At 41.9% G+C, this 21,935-nt stretch overlaps 1 protein-coding gene across 4 annotated transcripts in view; it reads left to right on the forward strand.

Annotated features, from left to right (window-relative positions):
• STK39 (serine/threonine kinase 39) overlaps positions 1 to 21,935 on the forward strand; it is a 211,941-nt gene that overhangs the window by 72,572 nt on the left and 117,434 nt on the right. For all 4 annotated transcript variants that reach the window (XM_090045551.1, XM_090045548.1, XM_090045549.1 and 1 more), the window contains 5 exons: positions 1,388 to 1,497; positions 1,587 to 1,688; positions 6,632 to 6,765; positions 10,108 to 10,156; positions 11,652 to 11,717. In XM_090045551.1, the coding sequence (XP_089901677.1) occupies positions 1,388 to 1,497; positions 1,587 to 1,688; positions 6,632 to 6,765; positions 10,108 to 10,156; positions 11,652 to 11,717 (461 nt within the window). The remainder of the gene's footprint in view (positions 1 to 1,387; positions 1,498 to 1,586; positions 1,689 to 6,631; positions 6,766 to 10,107; positions 10,157 to 11,651; positions 11,718 to 21,935) is intronic.

Raw genomic sequence — 21,935 nt, forward strand, 5'->3', positions numbered from 1 at the left:
GCAATGGAGTGGATACAATGGGGATGGAACGGAGCGGACGGAACAGCAGTGCTGGCCTTGCCTTCGCGTGCCCTGCTTCCTGCAGGGGGCCAGGAGGGAGTGGGGGGGCGAGGACACCAGAGCTGGCCTTCTCCTCCCCCCTTGCTCCTTGGAGGTGGTGGCAGTGGTGGCGCAGGGGGAGAGTGGGGTCAGGACACTGTGGGGGGGGCATGAGGCCACCAGCACTGGCCTCAGTCCGCCCCTCCCCCCTTCCATAGTTGCCACCTGCAGGGCCGACACAGCGGGAGGGAGGGGGAGGAGCGGGTGTGCCACACCGGCAGGAACGGGGAAAGAGTGGACCCGGGCCAATGTGACAGTGGGAGGAGGGGAGGAGTGGGCCTTACTGATGTGAGGGTGTGGGGAGATGCCAGCCCGGTGGTGGGGGACAGCAGGCCTGGCCTGACACGGCAGCAGCGGGGAGAGAGGAGGAGCAGGCCTCCTCCCTCACCTTGGGCCCGGGTCCACTCCTTTCCTACCCTACCCTACCTCCCCTAGATCGGCCCTAAGCCCTCTTCTTTCATCCCTTTGCTGCCTCCAGGTGGTCCCAGGCCCACAGATCCCCTCCCTCCCCCCCGCCGTGGTGTGCCTGCTACTCCCCACCCTCAGGTCTGGTCTTCTGCATCGGGCCTGGGCCTGTTCCTCCCCTCCCCATGCTGCTGCGGTGGGGTGGGGGGAGAGGGCCCAGACCCCAAGAAGCAGGAGGGAAGTGGGGAATTATCAAAATTGAGAAGAAATTCTAGAAAATAAGCAAATCCAGAAAAGATTAAAAAATTAGAAATAGAAAATGGTGGAAAGCAAGTGCAAATTTCATTTGGTGTACAATGATCCTTTTGTAGATCTAGTTCCTTTGGAGTACAGATGGTAATAGATCTAAATATTCTCCTCATCAAATCTTATTCAGCATACTGAGGAAGTCTGATATGGAAGGTGCTTATTTGGAAATCTGCTTCAGTGACAGTAGTTTTACCTAGGTTTTCTATTCCTGCAGCAGAAAAGGGCATTCTAAGATAAAGCTCAAAGTGTAAACAAGGCTGGTCCACATGTTGAGTGCATACCTTACCAGCCTAGCCAGGCCACTGACTCCATTCTGCATTTCTAGGTTGCCTTACATTTTGGAAACTATCTGGTTAAAAGCAGGTATTTTATGAAGGTGACATTGCTACATTACATGTCTACAGAGTTTCAGAAGCAGTGAAAAGGTCAACTTTGCAACTGAATTTAAAACTCAATGACTGGACTAATTAAAAAAAAAAATTGTTCTGTTTCGGCACCGGTAGTTCATAATTCATTTGGCCTTTCCTCTTCTCTCCCCCCACAACCCCTGCCCCCACCCCACCTTTTCTTCCAGATTTTGGTGTTAGTGCTTTTTTAGCAACAGGAGGTGATGTTACTCGTAACAAAGTAAGAAAAACGTTTGTTGGTACCCCGTGTTGGATGGCACCTGAAGTCATGGAGCAGGTATCCTCATCATTTATTAATTGATTTTTGTGATGATTTCTAGAACATGTAATGTTACATTAAAACTTTTTTTTTTTGCCTTGCGTTAGGTGAGAGGTTATGACTTCAAGGCCGATATGTGGAGTTTTGGAATAACTGCCATTGAATTAGCAACAGGAGCTGCACCTTACCACAAATATCCTCCAATGAAAGTAATTACCATTAGAAAGCATCTATAATTTTTAACGTTATGTAAATTGAATTCTGGTTCATTGCACTGCTTATGTTTCTGGCATTTCTCTTTAGAGAATGAGTTTTTAAGGATTCAAAGTAGCAGAGAACTAGGAGATGGTATGCTTGGGTTGTTTGTTTGGTCTTCCTTTGCCTCTCTTATTGAACAAGCTTGGTAATGTATACTTAGCTCCACAGTGACAGAGCTACTTTTTGAAGGTTATCATGTGCGTCTCTTATACTTCTGAACAAATTTTATGCAATTAGCAGTACGTTTGTTTTCATAGTTTCATAGTGGCTAGGGTCGGAAGGGACCTGAGTAGATTATCTAGTTCGACTCCCCGCCATGGCAGGAAATAATAATACTGGGGTCAAACAACCCCAGCAAGATGTTCATCCAACCTCCTCTTAAACACCCCCAGGGTAGGAGCCAGGACCACCTTTCTTGGAAGTTGGTTCCAGATCCTAGCCGCCCTGACCATAAAGGAGTGCTTCCTGATATTTAGCCTAAACCTGCCCTCTGCCAGCTTGTGACTATTATTCCCGGTCACTCCTGGCAGTGCTTGGGGGAACAGTGACTCCCCCAATGCCCGCTGATCCCCCCTGACTAATTTATAACAGGCCACTAGATCCCCTCTCAGCCTTCTCTTGTGGAGGCTGAACAGGTTCAGGTCCCATAGCCTCTCCTCACAGGCTCCTGCCCTGCTGTCCCCTGATCATGTGAGTGGTCCTCCTCCGGACCCTCTCCATGCTGTCCACATCTCTTGAAGTGCGACGCCCAGAACTGGACGCAGTACTCCAGTTGCAGCCTAACCAGTGCTGCATAGAGGGGGAGGAACACCTCTTTGGACCTGCTTGAGATGCATCTGTGGATGCATGACAAAGTACGGTTGGCCTTTCTGACTGCATCCCCACACTGCCGGCCCATGTTCATCTTGGAGTCAATGATGTCTCTAAGATCCTTTTCTGCCTCTGTGCTGACAAGAGGGGAGTTCCCCAACCTGTAGGTATGGTGCCGGTTGTTCCTCCCCAGGTACATCACCTTGCACTTATCTGTGTTGAATCCCATCCTATTCACAGCCGTCCACCCTTGTAGCCTGTCTAGGTCTGATTGAAGCCTGTTGTTTCCTTCTAGTGTGCCCACATCCCCCCACATCTTGGTGTCATCAGCAAATTTGAACAGGGTACTTTTTACCCCCTCATCCAAATCCCTGATGAAGATGTTGAACAGTGCGGGCCCGAGGACTGAGCCCTGCGGAACCCCACTGCCCACATCCCTCCAGGTTGAGAAGGACCCATCCACCACCACTCTCTGGGTGCGGCCCTCCAGCCCGTTGGCGACCCAATTGACTATGTGGGCATCGACACCACAGCCCCCCAGTTTCTTAATGAGAACGGGGTGAGAGACAGTGTCGAATGCCTTCTGGAAGTCCAGGAAGACTATGTCCACTGCTACCCCTGCATCTAATGATCTGGTGATCTGATCATAGAAGGCCACCAGGTTGGTCTGACAGGACCTGCCACTGATAAACCCGTGTTGGTTGCCCCTAAGCATGAAATCCCCTGCTGGCCCCTCATGGATGTGTGCCATAATTTTCTCGAACAGCTTGCCTAGGATCAAAGTAAGACTAACTGGCCTATAGTTTCCTGGGTCCTCCTTCCTCTTAACTGGAGGGCTGTTGTGGCCACCTGGCATAGGAAGGTCCCATCTTCTATGTCAGTAGTAAGCAGAATATAGTTTGCAATCCTATTGTGCAGCCTGAGTAGAATCTGACTTAATCTCTAAAGAGTTTTACAGTCTTGGGCATATTTTGAACCCATACCAAATACTGTAGTGTTGGTCATTTCTGAGAGCACAGATCTTTAAGGAAGTATATGTCAGGGGTAATGAAAGTACAGGTCAGGGGTGCTTATGTGGTGCCACTTTGGAATGTAATTGTACTTTATTACTGTTAATCTATCAAAAAGTGATGAAACTTCATGGCTTTTTAAATTAGATTTTTTGCATGTAAAAAAAACTTTGAAGTCCTTAAACAATTATATGAAATGTCAAATTTATTAAGCTAGTATTTATTCTTAAAGATGGGAGAAAGTAGCTGTAAATGATTTTTAAATTTGGCAAACTTGAAGGCTTGCATGCAGATTTTTAGAATTTACTACAAAAATTACAATATGTCTTCAAGTTGATTAATTAATGACTAATTAGTTAAATGTTTTCAGTTATACCTTAATATATAGCTACATTGTACCTGAGCTTTACTTTAACCTAAGTAAGTCTTGATTTCGATCCTTTTCTGTGAACAGAACAGTGTAAGATGCATCTTAGTAGGAAAACTTTGTTTAAATAAGAAGGTTTGTGAATGAAAATTGACCTAGTAAAAGCTCTTTATCTAATGGCTTTAGAACAGATGAGTTAAGGTAATTACAGGTAATAAACTTAATGTGCAGTAATTGGCGCTACAGCTCAGTAGTGCCAGTGCATGTCTTTTAGGTGACACTAATACGCAGTAGACTAATTCTACTGCTTATTAGCGCATTAGCACAGCTTTCACCATGACATGCTAATGTACAGTAGAATTTGTCTACTTCACTTTTAGTGTCCCGTGTAGATGTGTCCTGTATGTACTATTCTTCTTTACACAACCTTTTCAGACTGCCTAGGATGCTTGAAAAAGGAATTAATGTGCCATCACAGAGGGACCAGAAAAATAGTGCAGGATGCAGGTGATAGTCCAGATGATTTTTCTATCTGGCATTTCAACAGAATAAGCATATGCATTGATACCTGAAAAGATGAAAAGTGCAGGAAAAATCTGTCTTGGTGACAGTACCTGCTGATTACATGTTTTTTAAGGAGGTCCTTCTCCTGGAAGATTCAAATCACAGGAAAATCACAGGAGCTGACTGACTACTGCAAAAAGAGTAAAAGAGAGTATGGAAAATCCTGTGCCACATGCAGATCACCAGGAAGTTTTCGAATGTGTTGGTTTAGAAAAGTCATTTGCCTCTATGGTCATGTCATCAGGCCCTATAGAACAGGCAGGAAACTATCATCCCTTCTGAAAAACTGCTTAAAGGCATAGCATGATGGGCTTAACCAATTTAGCTTCATGGTTGCCCATAGAGAGGGTGCAGAAGGGGCAGTTATTGATTAAGCACTGGGGAGGGAGCTTCAGCTGTTGGGACATACCAGATGACCCTCTGTATAAGATTGCTTCCTTGCCTAGCTGAGGGCTGGTTGGAATTGGCTAGGTATCATAAGACTATGGATATAGAGGCACCATATGTCAAAGTGAAAGGTTTAGGTTTAATCTAACTCTGAGTAACCTTTATATTAAATGTCTTTGGCCTGTCATGTTTTGCTAATTGCAGTGCACTTTTCTGGTGATGTGCTTTTTTAACTTTCTGTTAAGTTTGCATAACTTACTTGGTGTTGACTTCATGCTGCCTGCATGTTTTGCTCCTACTATTTAATGAAGCTTTTTGTTATCCTTACTTGGAGCTGAAACAATGATCCAGATTCTGTATTTCACCCTTCAAAGACTATTTTAATTTCCTCTATTATTGCCATCCTATCTTTGTCGTAGGCATGTATCTGCTAACAGCCAACTTGCTTTCTAAATTTGTATGGGTCACTTGTACAGTCTTTCTGTCTCTCTCTCTGTCTTCACTTATCTCTTGGCTTATATATACACCTGTACTATAAATTATTTATAGTTATAGAATAGTTTGTTATTGGGTAGTACCATTTGGCATAACATGTAAATTATTTCTGAAGATCATAGATTCTTAAGATGATGAAGTGGGTTTATGGCCCCTACCATATGTTACACTTAAGATATGATTAACCAGTTCAGTTGTGACCTGGCTACATAGTCAGTTAATGGCACGGTAAAACAAGGAATAAGCCATAAGTTTTTCCACAAAAAATGTGTAATAAGTTTGTGCCTCATTCCTGTCACACCATTAAGTGAATGTGTGGCCTGGTACCCCTTTGTGGCTGGGAGCCCTGTCAGCTGATGGGGGCACATAAGCCTGCAGCTGATCCAGGCTCTCAGCCACAGGGGTGGATCATGCACTTCTGTGGCTGGGAGCTCACTGCTGGCAGGGCTCTCAGCCACAGGGGCGCACCTTGCACTTCCAGGGCTCCCAGCAGCAGGGAGCACTATGCGTTCCTGCAGCCCAGAGCCTGCAGCTGATGGAATTCTTAGCCATGGGAGTCCACTATGCACCCCTGTGGCTAGGACTTCCAACAGCTGATCCCAGCCATGGCAGCGTATCCTGTGTGCTTGTGGTTGAGAGTCATGTCAGCTGATATGGACTCCCAGCTGCAGGGGCACACCATGTGCCCCCAAGGCTTGTAGTCTGCAACTGATGGGTCTCACAACTATGGGAGCTCATGGTGCACCCCTGCAGCTGCAAGCCCCATCAGCTGTAGGTTCCTAGCCTCAGGATTGCACGGTCCGCCCCTCCAGCTTGGAGCCGGAATCGGCTTCAGGCTCCTAGCCATGGAAGCTTGGTATTTGTTGGTGTGGGGGGAGTGCTGGATCATGATCCTGGGCTAACCCTGCACCAGGAATAAGGTGTGATGGGATCACGGTTCCTTGCCATGTGTGGATCACACATCAGCTCCTGTCTCACCTTTATCTGTATATCTGGCAGGGACCATAATTTGTCAGATTTAGAGGGAGTGATGCCATAATTGGATGTCACGTGAAACTCTTATTAGTAAATGAGTCCCCTAAATCAAAGACATTCTTTAATATATTCTAATTGCTATAAGCAAATTTTTGTGTAGTAACGTGATATTTTGAAAAACATGAAAATTATTGTTTGAGTGTCGAATATATGTGTCTTCTACAGTACTCTGCTGTATTAGTTTTACTGAGACACTTATGTTGTTACCTTTCTGGTTTTACTACAGGTGTTAATGCTGACATTGCAAAATGACCCTCCCACTTTAGAGACAGGTGTAGAAGATAAAGAAATGATGAAAAAGTATGGCAAATCCTTTAGAAAACTTATTTCACTATGCCTTCAAAAAGACCCTTCCAAGAGGTATGTCATTGTATAAAACAGATTTTTTATAAGGTACTCCAAATTTTAATTATTTTAAAGGTTCTTTTTAAATATCAACCATTGGTCTTTAAGCTGGAGAAAACTATCATCAACCATTTGCCATGCACAAGACTGGTGGATTTAATAGGCTAGTGGCAAATATTCTACTGTATTGAGCACTGCTCACTGTTGTACTGAGTCCCTACCTTGAAGAGTTTACAGCTGCTAACCTGAAATCAACAAATTGTAATATCTTATAGAAACTCATGTTTTAAGACCTATTTGTTTAAAGAAAAAAATAGGGCTGGAAGGGACTTCATAATGCCATTGAGTCAACTGCTCAAGGCAGGAATATCTGTTCTTGCCATTCTGGACAAACATTTGTCTCCCCTGAACTTAAAAACTTCCAATGAAGCAAGTTCCACAACTTCTGTAGGTCATCTGATCAACATGACTGGAGCAAACTCAGATGTTAATAACCAAACATACTGTCCACTTGACTCTACTGCAGAAAATGCTTACAGGTTTCTTTTTTCCTTTTATGATCTGATCTCATTTCCAACTGTAGAATGTGCTATATGTGCTATGTGACAAGATTACTTTAGAGAATATTAAGGGTTTTTTGTTTGTTTTAGGTAATATAATCAATGGGAAGGGTGTGTGTTAACGTAGGGTTATGCATTTCCTCTGCTTCTGTGCACTCAGCATAACTCTGTTTTTGTCACCTGAGAAAAATCCAGATAATGAAAACCTTCCAAAAGTCTACCTTGCTAGATTGCTAGTAAAGTTTCAGGGTGATTTCCCCCCATTTCATTTTAATCATAGTCATTTTTGTAGAAACCCATTTTGTAGATTTGCTTTTGCTGAAGTTGTGAAGGAGGCACTTTCTGTAAATAGCATATTCCCCAAGGTATTAATATGTTACTTAACCCCTCTTTTGGGGGTGGGGGGTTTCATTACTAGCATTGTAAGATTCTTGTGTAAAGAAAAGTGGGGCCAATTATGGTATAATTATATAGTTTGATTTCACGGGTCTCATAGTAACTTAAAAACCCAGAATAAAATAATTGTGAATTAGATGTAGCATGTCCTATTCTCATCTCTAGCTCCAGTAATTTAGAATTGGATCTAGGACCTGAGAGCAGGGAAAAATAGGGAGCACCAAGAATAGTTAGGGAAAAAAGAGTGTAAACTACAAGAAAACACGTTAATTTCCGACCATTCTTTAGATACTTTCTTTTGTCTCGGGGATCATATGTGCACTATTTTCAGATTCCAGAGCCTCTTGCAGTCTGCCTCTTTAAATCTGAGTCTCTGGACTCTGATCCTTTTCAGCTCAACCCTTCAACTTGTAGACTGCTTAAAATTTAGATTGAAGTGTGTTACAGGAAGTCCAGCTGTTTTTAGGATACAGAGACAAGCTGTTTTCAGGGCAAGATTATATTGGTGTATAAACATAATTGTCATGCTAAGATATAACAGTTACAGTATTCTTCTCTTAGTCCAAAATATAACATACTCTTTTTACCTGAATACAAATCAACTTGGAATTTAAGACGACCTCCTGATAATTGGATACTATACATGGAACATTTATAAAGATGAGTGGTAGATGTTTTTCCATGTACAGAATCTAATTATTGGTGATCTATCTACTGCCACTGTTAACCCTTTAGCTCCAGCCCTAGCCACGCTCCAGCTGGAGGCACAGAACACATGGTTGTTCCAGCTCCTGCCTGGCCATGTAGCAGCCATTGTAGTGGTGGCAGCTCCAGCCTAGTCCTGGAGCCAGAACTGCTTGTATTGTTGCTGCTGCTACCAGGGTGGTGCTGGGGCCAGAGCAATTACTTATTCTTTGTCTTGGGCTGGCACAGAATTGGAGCTCTGCCAGAGCTGGATGGTAGGCAGCCAGGGAGTAGAGGTGGGCAGTGGCTACAGGTCTGACTCTGACCCTGACCCAAGGTTACACCTGGGCCCAGAGCTGGAGCAGGAGCTGCAGCAGCTACCTGCCCCTGCTGCTGCCTTGTATTCAAAACCAAGATGAGGTTCCTTCCTCCTTCCCCCCTAGTTTAACATGGGGATAGAAAGACTCTCATCTTGGGTTTGAGTTCATACAGTAGTGTTTACTGTTGGTAGTGGAGTTTTTAGGAGTTACTCATTTTGCATTACCCATGCTGATATGCAAATGTCAGAGTACTAGCACTCACGATGCCTTTCCACTTAGGTTTGTCTAATCTTCAGAGTTGGCTTAAAATGATTGGGCCTGGGTCTGAACACTCAAGATTGCTATAGCTTAGTTTAGCTTTACCATATGACCTTACTGTTTCCAGACTCTTGTGTGAGAGACTGATGCCTCATCACATGTATTATTTGACCAGTGAGCCTTAGTTAATGAAGCACCTGAACTATAGTTTACCTCAGGCACCAAAGCAACATTTTCAAATAAAAATATTTTTGATTTTGGGCAAAAATGTTAGGTTTTGTTGTTGCTGAAATTATTTATGGGGGAGAACCCACTTGGACTTGTTTTGCTTGGCAGCCAGCTATATGTATTAATTAGGTATTTGCTTTAACATTAGTTGGAAGTTAAGTGGTAGGGAGCTCCTTTAGAAAGAGCAACACCTTCAGGCTAAACCTTTATATGCAGCTTTTGTGGGAAGAAACTGGTAACTTCTTTTGAGTTAAATTGCTATAGATTTCAAACTTGATATATTTAGGTGGGGAAGTGTGGGTACTCACTGAATAGGTAACTGAAAGGATTAAATTTAGACCTCTGGGCCATTACTTTGGGCTTTTCTTGTAGTCAGGGGCTAGAAGCACAATTGTCAGCTTTTGTTGGTTTATGAAACAAATTGATAAAGCTCAGTCTAGTTCCTTGTTGACATCTGTCCCCATCACCAAAAAACTGCAGTTGCCAATACCTGATGCTACCGTTCTTAAAAAAATAAAATAAATTACCCTTTCACCTGTAGAAGCCGATGAGTTGGAGTAGAGTTTAGGCACATGAAATAAGTTATTTAGGGGAGCATATATTATGTTCTTATGGATGAAAGGAAATTGTTTAAACCTTGGTTCAATCATCCAGTATGCATGTATTATAAAGGAAAGTGTCAGACTATCAGATATTTATTGTATTCCATGTCATTAATATCTAGGCACATCATTATTGTAATACATGTGTTCAGTGAAGGAGCACATCTATCATTAATTTTAAAATAATTTGAAATTATACACAGCAATAATTCAGAAGTATGACAAAAACATACTATTTCACTAATATTTTTTACAGTAGTTGTGGGATACTGCTCTAATCTTTGCTCTAATCTTTTATTGATCTTTCAGGCCCACAGCAGCAGAACTTTTAAAATGCAAATTCTTCCAGAAAGCCAAGGTAAAAATGTTTAACTGTACAAGTCAATTTGCTCCATTTTACAATCTGCATGAAATGTCTGCATCAGTGGTTCTCAGCTTTCTTGGACTTGAGGCATACCTCTTACAAACTGAGTAGTGCCCAAGAAATTATTTTCAGAAAGGAATTTGTATGTTATAGTGCTTCCCTCCTTACATGGGGCCTGCACAGTAGGACTAAGTACACACAGTCAAAAAGCCTGAGACTGAATTGATTCCATCTTTGCAAGTTAGTCTAAGCTGCATAGATTGAACTGAGAAGCAAGTGAACAGCCATTCATTTTTTATTTTGGAAATGCAGCCACATGCTTGCAGTGAGCCTGGGCCAGAAGCTGGGGCAGTGGGGCGTGGTGCTAGATCACGCCTCCCTGATCTGCTGGAGCAGACAGCTTCGGCTAAGGTTAGCTCGCCCATCTGTTGAGGTGGGGAGTTGCAAAGCACCCTAGGATGCTGGGGGACTGTAAGTTAACTTGAATCTGGAAGGGGTCTGGGACAGAAGTTCAATAAATGGATTTAAACTACATCAGTTACATCTAATATTACATCCATCCAGGTTTATCATAAACTGGTTTGGGACATTTTGAAAGCAGCTTGTGCACTGAACTTCTGGGCTAAGTACAGACATTTGGGAATGTTAGAGGGAGGTTCAGTTAATTCAGAATGGGTGCCCAATATTTGGCAAGTTGGGATGGGAGGGTGCTAGCTGCGGGGGTGAGGGTCTAGTGGGATGAAGGGGATTGAGGGTCTGCCAGGGTATAGGGGGGCAGGTGTGATCTATGGGTTGGCTGGGGTCTGGTGGGGTAGGGTCCCCAGCAAACCTACATCCCCATCCCTCCCTCCCCTCCCATCTCCGGGACTTATTTGCTTAGCTCTGGCAGTGGTAAATGCTGATAATAGCAGCTGCATCCAGAGCAGCTTGTGGCATGGGAATTGAGAGGGTGGCTGGGGGTTGAGCAAAGGTCCAGGGGCCTAAAACAAGACCAATGTAGGGGAAAGTAAGAGGAAAAAAAACAGCTTCTGGGCTGGGGCCAGTGGCTAAGTTTTTCCAGCTCTGGGGATGCCCAGGGGAAGTAGACAGAAGTTCCATGCACTGGTTTTGACTTAAATTGAATGAGCTCGGTACTACATAGATCCAGGTATATCTTGGGTTCTGCAGTTTTTAGACTGGTGTGTGTGCAGGGACTTGTGTTCATTTACAGGATTAGATTGATTGCAAGTCAGTCAGACTGCGTCTGTAAGTGTAAAGTTGGCACCGGGATGAGCAAAGTTTAAATCGGGTGGCCATTTTGGACTCAGTTTAACTTCCTGAATATCTGTACTTAACCCTGTTGTGTTACAGATTTGAACCGGTTTCTGATAACCAGTTTGTATGTAATTTCTGTCCCTAGCCTAGGTGTGAGATGCCCTAGTTCAAATTCACTGGTCTGCACTCTTTGCATTGGATGTAATGCCCTAAATGCTTTTTCCTTTCTTTCCAGAATAGAGAATACCTGATTGAAAAGCTTCTTACTAGAACACCTAATATAGCACAAAGAGCAAAAAAGGTAAAGTTCTTTACACCTTTTCTTTTTTCTAGGCAGTAGGATATATTGTTGCACAAGTGACAAAAGAATTGACATTTTAATAAATTAACAGGTAGAAAGGAGCAATTCTTTTATTAACACATTCATAGATGATTAATGTTGTAACTGATGTTAAAATGACTGGTTTCTGAAGCTGATCCATCTCCAGATAGGCTTGGGGCATTTTTTACTTCCTTCCTTACTGTGCCCTGACAAGCTATCAGTAAGATATGCAGGGTATCACTTCATTATTTTCTTTTCAACAAGCTTATATACAAAGGAGCAAGGAAATATTTTCCTTCCTAAAAAGCACAGAATTTCCACAAATACAGGAATTTGTGGCTTCATATTAGAACCCAAAATACAAGGCTAAGAATGGTGCAAACAGTATTTATTAAGAATTACCTGCTTACCTGTGGATTTCAATGTAATTATCTCAGATAGGAAGTTCGTAATTGTGTGTAACAAATTAACAGAGTATTTATTGTCCAGCACTTTGTAGTTATTCTTACCAATACAGTGTTGGTGTCAAGGGGTAAAAACTCTACCAACTTTAACTTGCATTATTTTATACCTGGTACGGAGTGGAGCCATGGAGGACTGGGCCTTTTTGGCAAGTGTACCAGGAGTAGTTGATAACTGGGAACTGATAGCCAGCTGCTGTCTAGTTAGGTACATGTGGACCTCAGGGTTTGGGTTTTTTTTAAAATTGGTTTGTTTTTTTTCTTTTTCTTATGTTAAAGTAATCATTAAATTTACCATGTCTTGTTGTGGAGTGCTAAGAAATGCTAAGCATCTGCAGCTGTCAATGCTTTTTTCCTAAAAGCAGGTTAGTGAGGAAGAAATTTCCAGAGGTGTCATCATCTACTTTTCCCACCAATATCTTGGGGTGTCCTGGGAAGATTTGCTGTCTTTACAGGCTCTCTCTCAGTACTTGGTTTGGTTGGGTGGTGATCCTGAGTAAGTTTTGAAAGGATATTGTTTCTTTCATCTAACGTATCCAGAGTATGGCTTTGTTTTGGGAGGATAGGGTTGATAGTGACGGAGGGAATTGTTTTGGTGGTCTGGTGAATCAGTGTTGAGAATGGACTGGTTGTCTGTGTCCTCAAGAGGAAAGGGAGCATCAGGCAGCTGTAAGATGTTGTGGAGTAGGAGTACAGAGCACTGCAGCACTTTGTCCATATGGTGGCAGCAATGCATGTGTGAAAGTTTCCTTAATCTGACTCAAACTCCTCTCCTCCTCACCAAGTCTTTTAAATCTTGTACCAAAATGGGATCACCATGAGTTTGTCTAAGGGTTTTTAGACCATAGTTTTCATTCTAGAGCTTTTTGTGTTGCCATGCAGACCACCACCTTTTCCTTCTAACAGTTTGAGGCCTCAGAGCCAGTTGAAGAATTGCTTATTAACAAAAGCTATGACTTAAATACTTTCTGAAAATCTGAGAACAGGTTCCTTTGAGAGATGCATATGCAGTTTCATGTTAGTTCATCATGGACCCACAAATGCATACTCCTTAGACCACAGGTGGGAATCTTTGCTCTTGGATTTTTGAAACCAACTTCTTTTGCTTTTATTTTTATTTATTTTTGTCTTTAAGATATGTGAGCCTTAAATGTTGTAGGCTGCTATAGAGGCTAATAGATTACAAATCTGCTAAATGCAGTTTAACTTTCAAACCTGTTTTTCGATTTAAGCTGTCAACTAGTGGAATTGATACATTCTTTTAATTTTTTACAAGCCTCAATATTAACATTTATTAATGAAAACTTGAATTCACTATAGTTTCTAGTGTGCCTGTTTTTATGCTTTTCAGGAGTCTTTCTTGTAAGAAATAACCCTTATGCTGAAAGTACAAATGTCTGTGGGACAAGGAGGGGAAAGTGTTATGTGTCATCAGTTCTTATATTTTAAAAGCACTTGGCATGGAGTGCCTGGAAGTAATGATCCATAGCATGACAGCTAGTATAGGTACTGGAGCTGCCCTGAAGGAATTTTAATATTCCATGCATCTACAATTTGTCATTACATTGCCTCAGTGCCCCAAACTCTGGCTTAATCCTTTCTCTTTATGTAGCATTTCTTGCTCCTGCTTTATGTAAATGTTTTGTACTGGCTGTTTTGTTTAAATCATGTTTAGCTATCATGTAAAGTTGAACATAAAGTAGGGAAAATATTATTCCCCTACAGGCATAATCTTACAAAATTTGTAATAAATTTATTACCACCCCCCCCAGTTGCATGCTCCTTTGTTAATTTAGTAATTCAAAGCTATTGATTCTAAATTACTTTTGTAACAGAGCTAATTTATAAATTGTCTCCCTTTTGGCATTTTCAGTAGTGAAGAGTAGAACTGAGATGTTTTCTGAATTTGTTTGCGTGATAAGAGTATAACTTGCCTCTTTAGCATAAAATCTTGTTTAACACACGCTAGAACTGATTTAATAGACTCTCTAGCATGATACTAAAATACTTCCAGTTTCATTAAGTTAACTTCTCACTTGTAATAAAACTCTGCATCTTCTATTTTGCGATCTCATTACTTTAAGGCTCCATCAGATAGTTATGTGGGGATAGTGTGCTGAGGGCCAAGATCTGATTAACAAAAAAGAAATCTTTGACTATTGAGCTTTTTCTGGAGGACGAAGAAGTTTTCAAATGGAAACTGGGAGAAGGGTGAACAGTCAGATGAGAATGCCCATCTCCCCCTCTTGCCCTACCTGCTTTCTCTTTGTAACCTCACAGTGGTGCAGGTGGCTGTCAGACAATGTCACCTTTTAATCATTCAGAGCACACCTATGAAAGTAGTGACGCAGTAGGTCTAGATGCCCGAAAAATTATAGTGGTGAGATGAACCACCCAGTTCAGAAGACCAGTGGATCTGATTAGAAAGTTGAGAGAAAATAGCTACAGGTCAGCACTTTCAAAGACTTTCTTTTTAAGCAGCCCTTATGACTTGGTCTGGCAAAAGGCATAAGGGACAGAGGAAAACAGTTTCAATAGAACTGGGCTCTTTTGGATATGAATATATTGAGAAACAGTATCCAGCAGGAAAGTTTATTCTAGTCTTTGTAAGATTTTTAATCTGTCTGCACAGGGTTGTCTCTAAAGAATTTTCTTAACCTTTAGTTAAAGATTTCTTGTTATTAATAACCAGTGTTTACTAGTCACCTTCCATAGATGATTGTTTAAGATGAGCTTCAGTGTTTTTATTTTGTGAGTCTCACTATTATTGTACCAGTAATATACATTTTCAAACTTAGTATCTTTTAAAAATATTCAGGTTCAATCTGAATAGAAGTGCAGTGGGTTTTGTATGTTTTAGTCCTGCTGAGTGAATGGGAATTCAGTGGAGCAAGAGTCTGCTCTTAGGTTAAGGCCATTAGTTGGAGTTTTGTTTGGCTGGATTTCATTCTCTAGAATGGCAATGTTAGGTTAAAAGGGAAAAGAGCAAACTGCTTCAGGAGTTTAAAGAAACAGTTTGTTTGAAACCTAGTTATAGTGGGGAAAAATCATAATTAAATTTGGATATTTAAATACAGTGTAAGATCATGGCAGTTTTGTGATTTTATAATCCTGTTTCTTCCATTTAAAATGACTCTGGATAAAGCTGTCAAATCTACCAAGCAAATAGGGAAAAATACTGTTTTTAACATTTGATAGTAACCTTAGGTCCTACTAATGAAATACTAATTGAATAATAATATTATTTACATTTTATATTGGGGAATAGTCTGCTTAACACCTCTACATTTTTTTAGTGCTTGAAGCTTTTAGCATCATCATGAAGACAATGGTAGAAAGAAGTAAGAAAACTGCCTCCCTGCGTGGAGGATTAAGTGATATATTTGGTTAAAAAAAAAAAGTTACTTATTTCCATTGGAAATATGTTTAGTGATCAGAATAAAATGGAAAATGACTCTTGGAGTTGGAACTCAGCAATGAAGTGGACACACTTGAGTAGTTCATACTGAGTTTAGAGATTGGGAAGGCCTCAGAGGGAAGAGAATGCTAGAAACAAAATACATATCTAGGTCAAAACTAATTGAATGTTTAATAAGTTGGCATTTTCATATATCCAAAGTGGTGATATTGTTGAGATGGTTTTAATTTGATGCAAACACCTCACTGAAGAAGCATTGAGGATTGGCAGTAATACAGTTGGACTTGCCACCTTTGCACAACAGAACTAAATTAGTTTGTCAAGTAATAAATATTCATTTTATAACCAGCATTACAAGTATCTCTTAAATACTGGCATGTTACAGAGAAGAAGAGACAGGTGTTAATGTTGAGGTTTTCTTATTACCAGAAAGCAGCTGTTGAATTCCAAGCAGTACAGCTTCCATTTACTTGGAGTTTTTGGGAGCCTTTCCTGCTGCCGCCCCCACCCCCCCGCTTTATGCTGTATTGAGCGTTTACCTTTTATTAGATGTGAGAAAAAATATATCTAGTGAGTTTTTGTATGCACCCAGTTTAGTGGCATTGAGAGCTATATCTTTACGTTTCTCGGAGAACCCTAAAAAGTAACATTTTTCCAACTACTTGAGACTATTAAAAAATCTTGTGGGAAAGACTGTCATTCTTGTAGTTTACTGTATGTGATATACTTTAATGTAAAGCTTATTTCTACAATTGTTCCATTGTGCAGTAGTGTTTTTTTGTTTTCAACAAAAATAGTTCACAAAACCAGACTGTTAGTTTTGTCTTGTAGCTCTATTAGTAACTGGATTGAAACTCGGTGAGCTAACCAGTAATGCCAATTTGCAGCTTGGTCAGTTTTCTTCTGACTGCAGATTCAGAAAGAGAATTGCTATGAACTGTTCTGCTCTGGAACTTTTCTGAAATAAATTCCCATTATAAGATGTGAAGTCAGAGGAGCAGTGACTTACATTGCTTGTGGGTTTTCCCCTTTCCTATTCCAAATATGCTATTTATGACTGTAGCATTGGGAACTTTGAAAGAGTGTGTGGGAGTTAAGCAGAGTCCTCCCTAATAGCGTATTTCCCGAATCAAACTGTCATAAATTAATCCAAAAACTTTGGGCTTCTGAGTCAATCTTGGTACTTGAGGTAGTCACTGCTGTTTAAACTCCAAGTGACTTATGTATTAGTTAACACATAAGCTGTTGCCTACTGTCAGGATTTAAAAGAACCTATTTGATTAATTTGCATCATTAAGACCTGTAGGCAATGGCTTTCATTTTAATTATAGTATGCGATCTGTAACTTGAATACTGAGTTACAGTGAAACAGTAATTGTCCCTTAAGTAGCAACGTTGTGTGGATGGCTTCTTTAGAAGTTTCTAGTTGTAGCTATAACGATGAGCTCCAGGATGCGTCTACCTGCTTGGCACATAACCAGACAAAAATCCTGAGCTCCTTTCAAATGTTGCAGACTTCCATTGTTTTATTACCTTGTGATGAATAGATGTAGTGTTCTAGAGCAATAAGCTTTTAGCAATGGTGGACTGAATTAATACAGCTTGATCTGATTGTGGGCTGTCACTATGGCCACTTCTCCTACTGTCTCTGAATAGTGCTGCCATCCTGGTTTGGGTCACATAGAATTTCTTTGCCCACAGGATCTGGCCCATGGATCATATATTGCCAACCTGTGCATTGGTTCCCAAACTCAGGGTATGACCCAAATCAGAGTCACCGGGGGGTGGGGGGTGTTATTCCTCAGTGGGGTTGTGAAGGGCACATGCACACAGCACAGGGTGGGGTCACCACACACAAAGGGGGCAATGGCAGTTCCCCTGCCCGTGGGCCTCTGCCGCTGCACTCCACTCCCAGTAGCCCCTGTGGTGCCAGGTCGGGAGGTCCTGCTGGATGCCAATTTAGGGTTGCAGCCAAAAATGTAGGGAACCACTGGCCTAGGGTTAAGCAGTATTCTTTACAGCAGGGATGGGCATTATTTGGGCTGAAGGCCACTTCGGGAGTTTGGTGAACTATATTGTGGACCAGGTTAGCAGCTCTCTACCAAAACTCCCTAAGTAGTTCTGTCCCATGCTCAGCTGGGTGTGGATAGGATGGGGCTATGGGTGGGTGAAAAGTGGCATCTGGGAGCTGGCAGGGCTGAGGCTGGGATGAGGATCTCAGGGCAGCGATGGTATGGGGCCAGAACCTGGGGCAGATCCTCTGTCTGCTCCCTTCATGCCCCTGTGATGGGTGCCAGTTCTGTGGGAAGGAGTGTTAGGAGAGCAGATTGTGGCTCTGCCCTGGGCCCCAGCCCCATGCTGTCACAGCCCTATGATCCCAGCCCTGTCCACCTGTCCTGCTGCTGGATGCTGCTCCCCACATACCTGCAGCCCCATTCCTTGTCCGCTTGTTCCATCTGGCATCCTTGGTGGTGCGTACAGGGTGGATGGGCCAAAGTGCCCAGGCAGCGGTGGCCATGGAGACTGGCAGTGGGAGGCAGCAAGAGGTCCAGTGGTGGCAGTGGAAGCTGGCAGCAGCAGCAGGAAGGAGCCAGGGCTCCTGGGAAGTGAGTCTGGCTGCTGTGCTGCCCCAGCCCTGCTGTACTTCTGGGGGCAGCAGGGCTGGCTGCACGTGCCACAGCCTGGGCTGCCCACCCCTGTATCTGGGCCGGGCAGGGCCGAGGGACCCACCATGGGCTGGACAAAATCCATTGGCTGGCCAAATCTAGTCTGTGGACTATATTTTGCCCACCCCTGCTTTAGAGTCGCATAGCCAGATTTTTTTTTTTTTGGATAAGCCCAGAATGAAAAGCATAAGTGTCTTCAAGCAACAAAACTATTAAATCAGTGAGAAGGACCCAAAACTTATTTTTCAATCCTCTCATTTTTAAATTAATTCCAGAACATTTTTGAGATTAGGCTAGGCTAGATTCAACTTTTGAATGCTTGGCATTAGTTGTATCTTGGGTTAATATGTTAAATATCACACTGAAGATAATCTCCCTCTTGGAAAGCTCTGAGCTAATGCAGTTAGCCGGACTGAAGGGAAGGGTAACGTTTCCATGGCTATTTGATTCTTTCCTCTTGCTGAGAATGCCCAGGAAGGTGACGGCTGTCGTTCTAAAAGAGTATACTTGCTTGCGAAAAATTGAAATCTTCACTTCTTCAATAATAAGATACCAAACTGCAATGCAAGAAGAAGAATCACAACCTTGTCTGCCCTATATTAGAAGTGGCTGGGATGTGGAGGCTTTGTTTCTCTTTGTTAAACATTGAGGTTATATAGTTCAAGAATTTAAACTAAAATTCTACCCCGTTACAGTAGGTCAAATGCTTTTTACTGGCCAGATGTTGCTCAGTCTACATACACACACCTTTTGTGGTACAAGCCTCTGAAATTTTGGTGGTATAGAGGAGCATAGATCACTTCCTGCTTATCACAATGTGTAGGGGCAAACTAAGAACCTGTACTTTATTCAGCAAAGGCATGTGAAGCTGTGAACAGGATCGAGCTGAAGACTGGAATGTGATTGAAAATGGTTTCTGTCTTCTGTGTTTTATTTTGTTCTTCTTTTTTTTTTTTTTTTTGATAAGTCAGGTGGTAGAGATGAGCTCCACGAGGAATGCTGTGATAGCAGGATGGATCGGAAGCAATGCTGCTATTTGTCACTGTGTTATTGCAAGTGTTAAGATTGCTTTTTCTTAAATCTCTAGGCACTAGAGTTAGGTAACTTTATGAAAATCTCTGCTGTCATTAAAAGAAATAGAGTTCTAGCCCCTATAGTTTGAGAGAAGCTGGAAAATGTGATCCAGAGACAACCAAGATGCTCTTTAGCTTGGATAAAGGTAACCCCTCAATACAAGATGGTTTTAAAATCATTTAAAAATCTGCCTATGAGTTGTTTGTTTGTTTTTCCTGGGACATGCCTCATGGTTTTTTGTCTTTTCTTGTTGTGGTGATATGGAAGTTGCTGGAAGTCCTGCTAAGGCAGTGTAGGTGGAGCAGAATGTCCTAGGATTAGGAGTATGAAACATGTGAACATATGAACATAAGAATGGCTGAAACATCTACCTGGCTAAGAAATTAAAAAATGTGGAATGGGGTTGAATGTTTTAGAGACAAGTGCTTGGAGCTGATTCGTGGATCAGAATTTGAGTTGAGATATGCTGGATTAGTAATAAGTGTATGGCCAGGCATAAGTGTTTCATTTGCAAGAAAGGTAGCTTCTGGGCTTAAGGTATTCAAGTTGTACTTGCATACCTACAGTATGAAGTGCAAGGAAAAAATCAAATAGATAGCTCTAACAGAAAGGTATAGAATTGTTACTCTATAGTTAAAAGTTATTTTCCAGCAGAGGGCAGCAGTGCATTTGAAATGCATTGCTCTTACTGCACAGGAAGAATGAATAAGATTTGGTCTTCTACATTGAAATTTAAAATAATAACAGTGGCTGAAAGCCTTGTTTTTAAAAAAGGCTTCACTTGTGGAGTGGAAAACACTATACTGATAGTCAAAATAGAGTTGCCTTGTTGATATTTTATAATACCCAAACTATTTGGGTCTCTACACATTCTTAGGTGCAAAATGCAATGAACAAAATTTTACAGAAGCTTTCATTTTAATTGGATTAAAAATAACTCTTGTCTGGAATGAAGTTTTAAAAATCTGTGAGAGAGCTTACTTTGATAATACTTGTAAGGTACATAAGAGATTTGATACCTTGCATTTTGTTGTGTTATTAGCAAAGGGAAGCATTCAAATAGCAAATGCTGTATTGCAAACATTGCAGCATTCTCTGGTTTTGTTTTCAGAATCTGGCCCTTGGAAAGTAATTATTTAGCAAAGCTGTAACTAAAGCTGTATTCACCTTCTGTGGTTGAAGAAAACAACAGTTTGGTCACGTAATCTTTCAGGTTCTTTGCTAAAGCATAGCAGTGGTGATCAGAACATGTTGTCCACAGCCAGATGAGTGTGGCTGTGCAGTATATTCTTCGTTCCATTGTTCTCCATGTTGCAGGGGAGCAGTGTGGAGGGTTTTTTTGACCCCTGAATACCCAGGGATCAAAAAAACCTGTGGGGGGAGGGGGAAGGGGGGAATAGTGGAACAGTGCGCATGGAGGCAGTGTCCACCGCCCAAAGCTGGATCCAGGCCATCTGGAGGCACACTTCACTGTTGGCTAGTCTGTACACATTAGGATTACCACTACTGCAGCCCTGGGAAGCCCCTAGGACCCCAGATAAGGCTGCTGGGGCCATCCCAGTGCTGGCCCCAGCCTCCCCTCCCCTAGTCAGGGTAACTTTCCACATGCCAGAGTGCATGTGGTATAGGCATTCCATAGGGGTAACTAGCCCCAGCACAAGGTGCGCTGCTGCTAGTTGCCCCCAAATGTCCATGAATGTCTGAACATTTTGAGTGCAAAAGGAGTAGCCAGTAGCTCTTCAAATAATAATTCTTCCATATGACTAGCTAAGAAACAGAACTAGTCCTGCTAGAGATTTCTTTTTCTCTGTCCTTCATCTTTCGTCTGTGTGCCTGATGTGGCAATTAGTTGCATTCTTAATTGGCTTCCTTCCAGTCCTGAAAATTAGCTGCAAGGCTGCTTACCTTAGTTTTAGCTGGGGAAAATACATGAGTGGCTCTTGCATGTAGGAACTAGCCATTAGGGGGTGCCATGAGAATGGCTTGTTTGGGAGAAGGTTGTGCACACTATCTGAGAAGCACTCAATAACCATTACCCTGCAGATTGAAATTTCCGATTCTTCTGTCATACAAATGAACATTCATGCCTAAAAGAAGTATTTTTCAATAAAACACCATGAATTACAGAAAAAAGTGGCTGGTTTGCTGGTTAAAAAATTGCATTGGCGAGGCTCTATTTAATATAACTAATAAACAGAGAAACACAAAATTTAAAAGCAGGATTATTAACCTGGTAGCATAACAGAAATATGCTTGGTTATCTGTCGCATTCTTGTTCAGGAACAGAAAACAAGGTCATATCTTGGACTTCTACACATACTTGGGGACCAAAACTGAGTGTGTGTACACATTGCTTACTTCTGCCCCCCTAAACCTAGTATGGTGGAAAATGTCTGCCTGCCTTCCAACCCTGTAATGTGAGATGAGATGGAGCTCTGAATTTAAACTGTACAGTTTGGTTGATTGAGGCAGCAGCATTATTATAGGAAGAGCAGTTGGGGACAGAATAAGATGGATTTAGCAATATTTCAATGCTGAAACTAGTGGATCCAAACTCCCCTGTTATGTTCTGATGTGA

The sequence above is a fragment of the Crocodylus siamensis genome, chromosome 4, assembly GCF_052110815.1.
Source record: "Crocodylus siamensis isolate JL-2025a chromosome 4, ASM5211081v1, whole genome shotgun sequence".
Lineage (NCBI taxonomy): Eukaryota > Metazoa > Chordata > Crocodylia > Crocodylidae > Crocodylus > Crocodylus siamensis.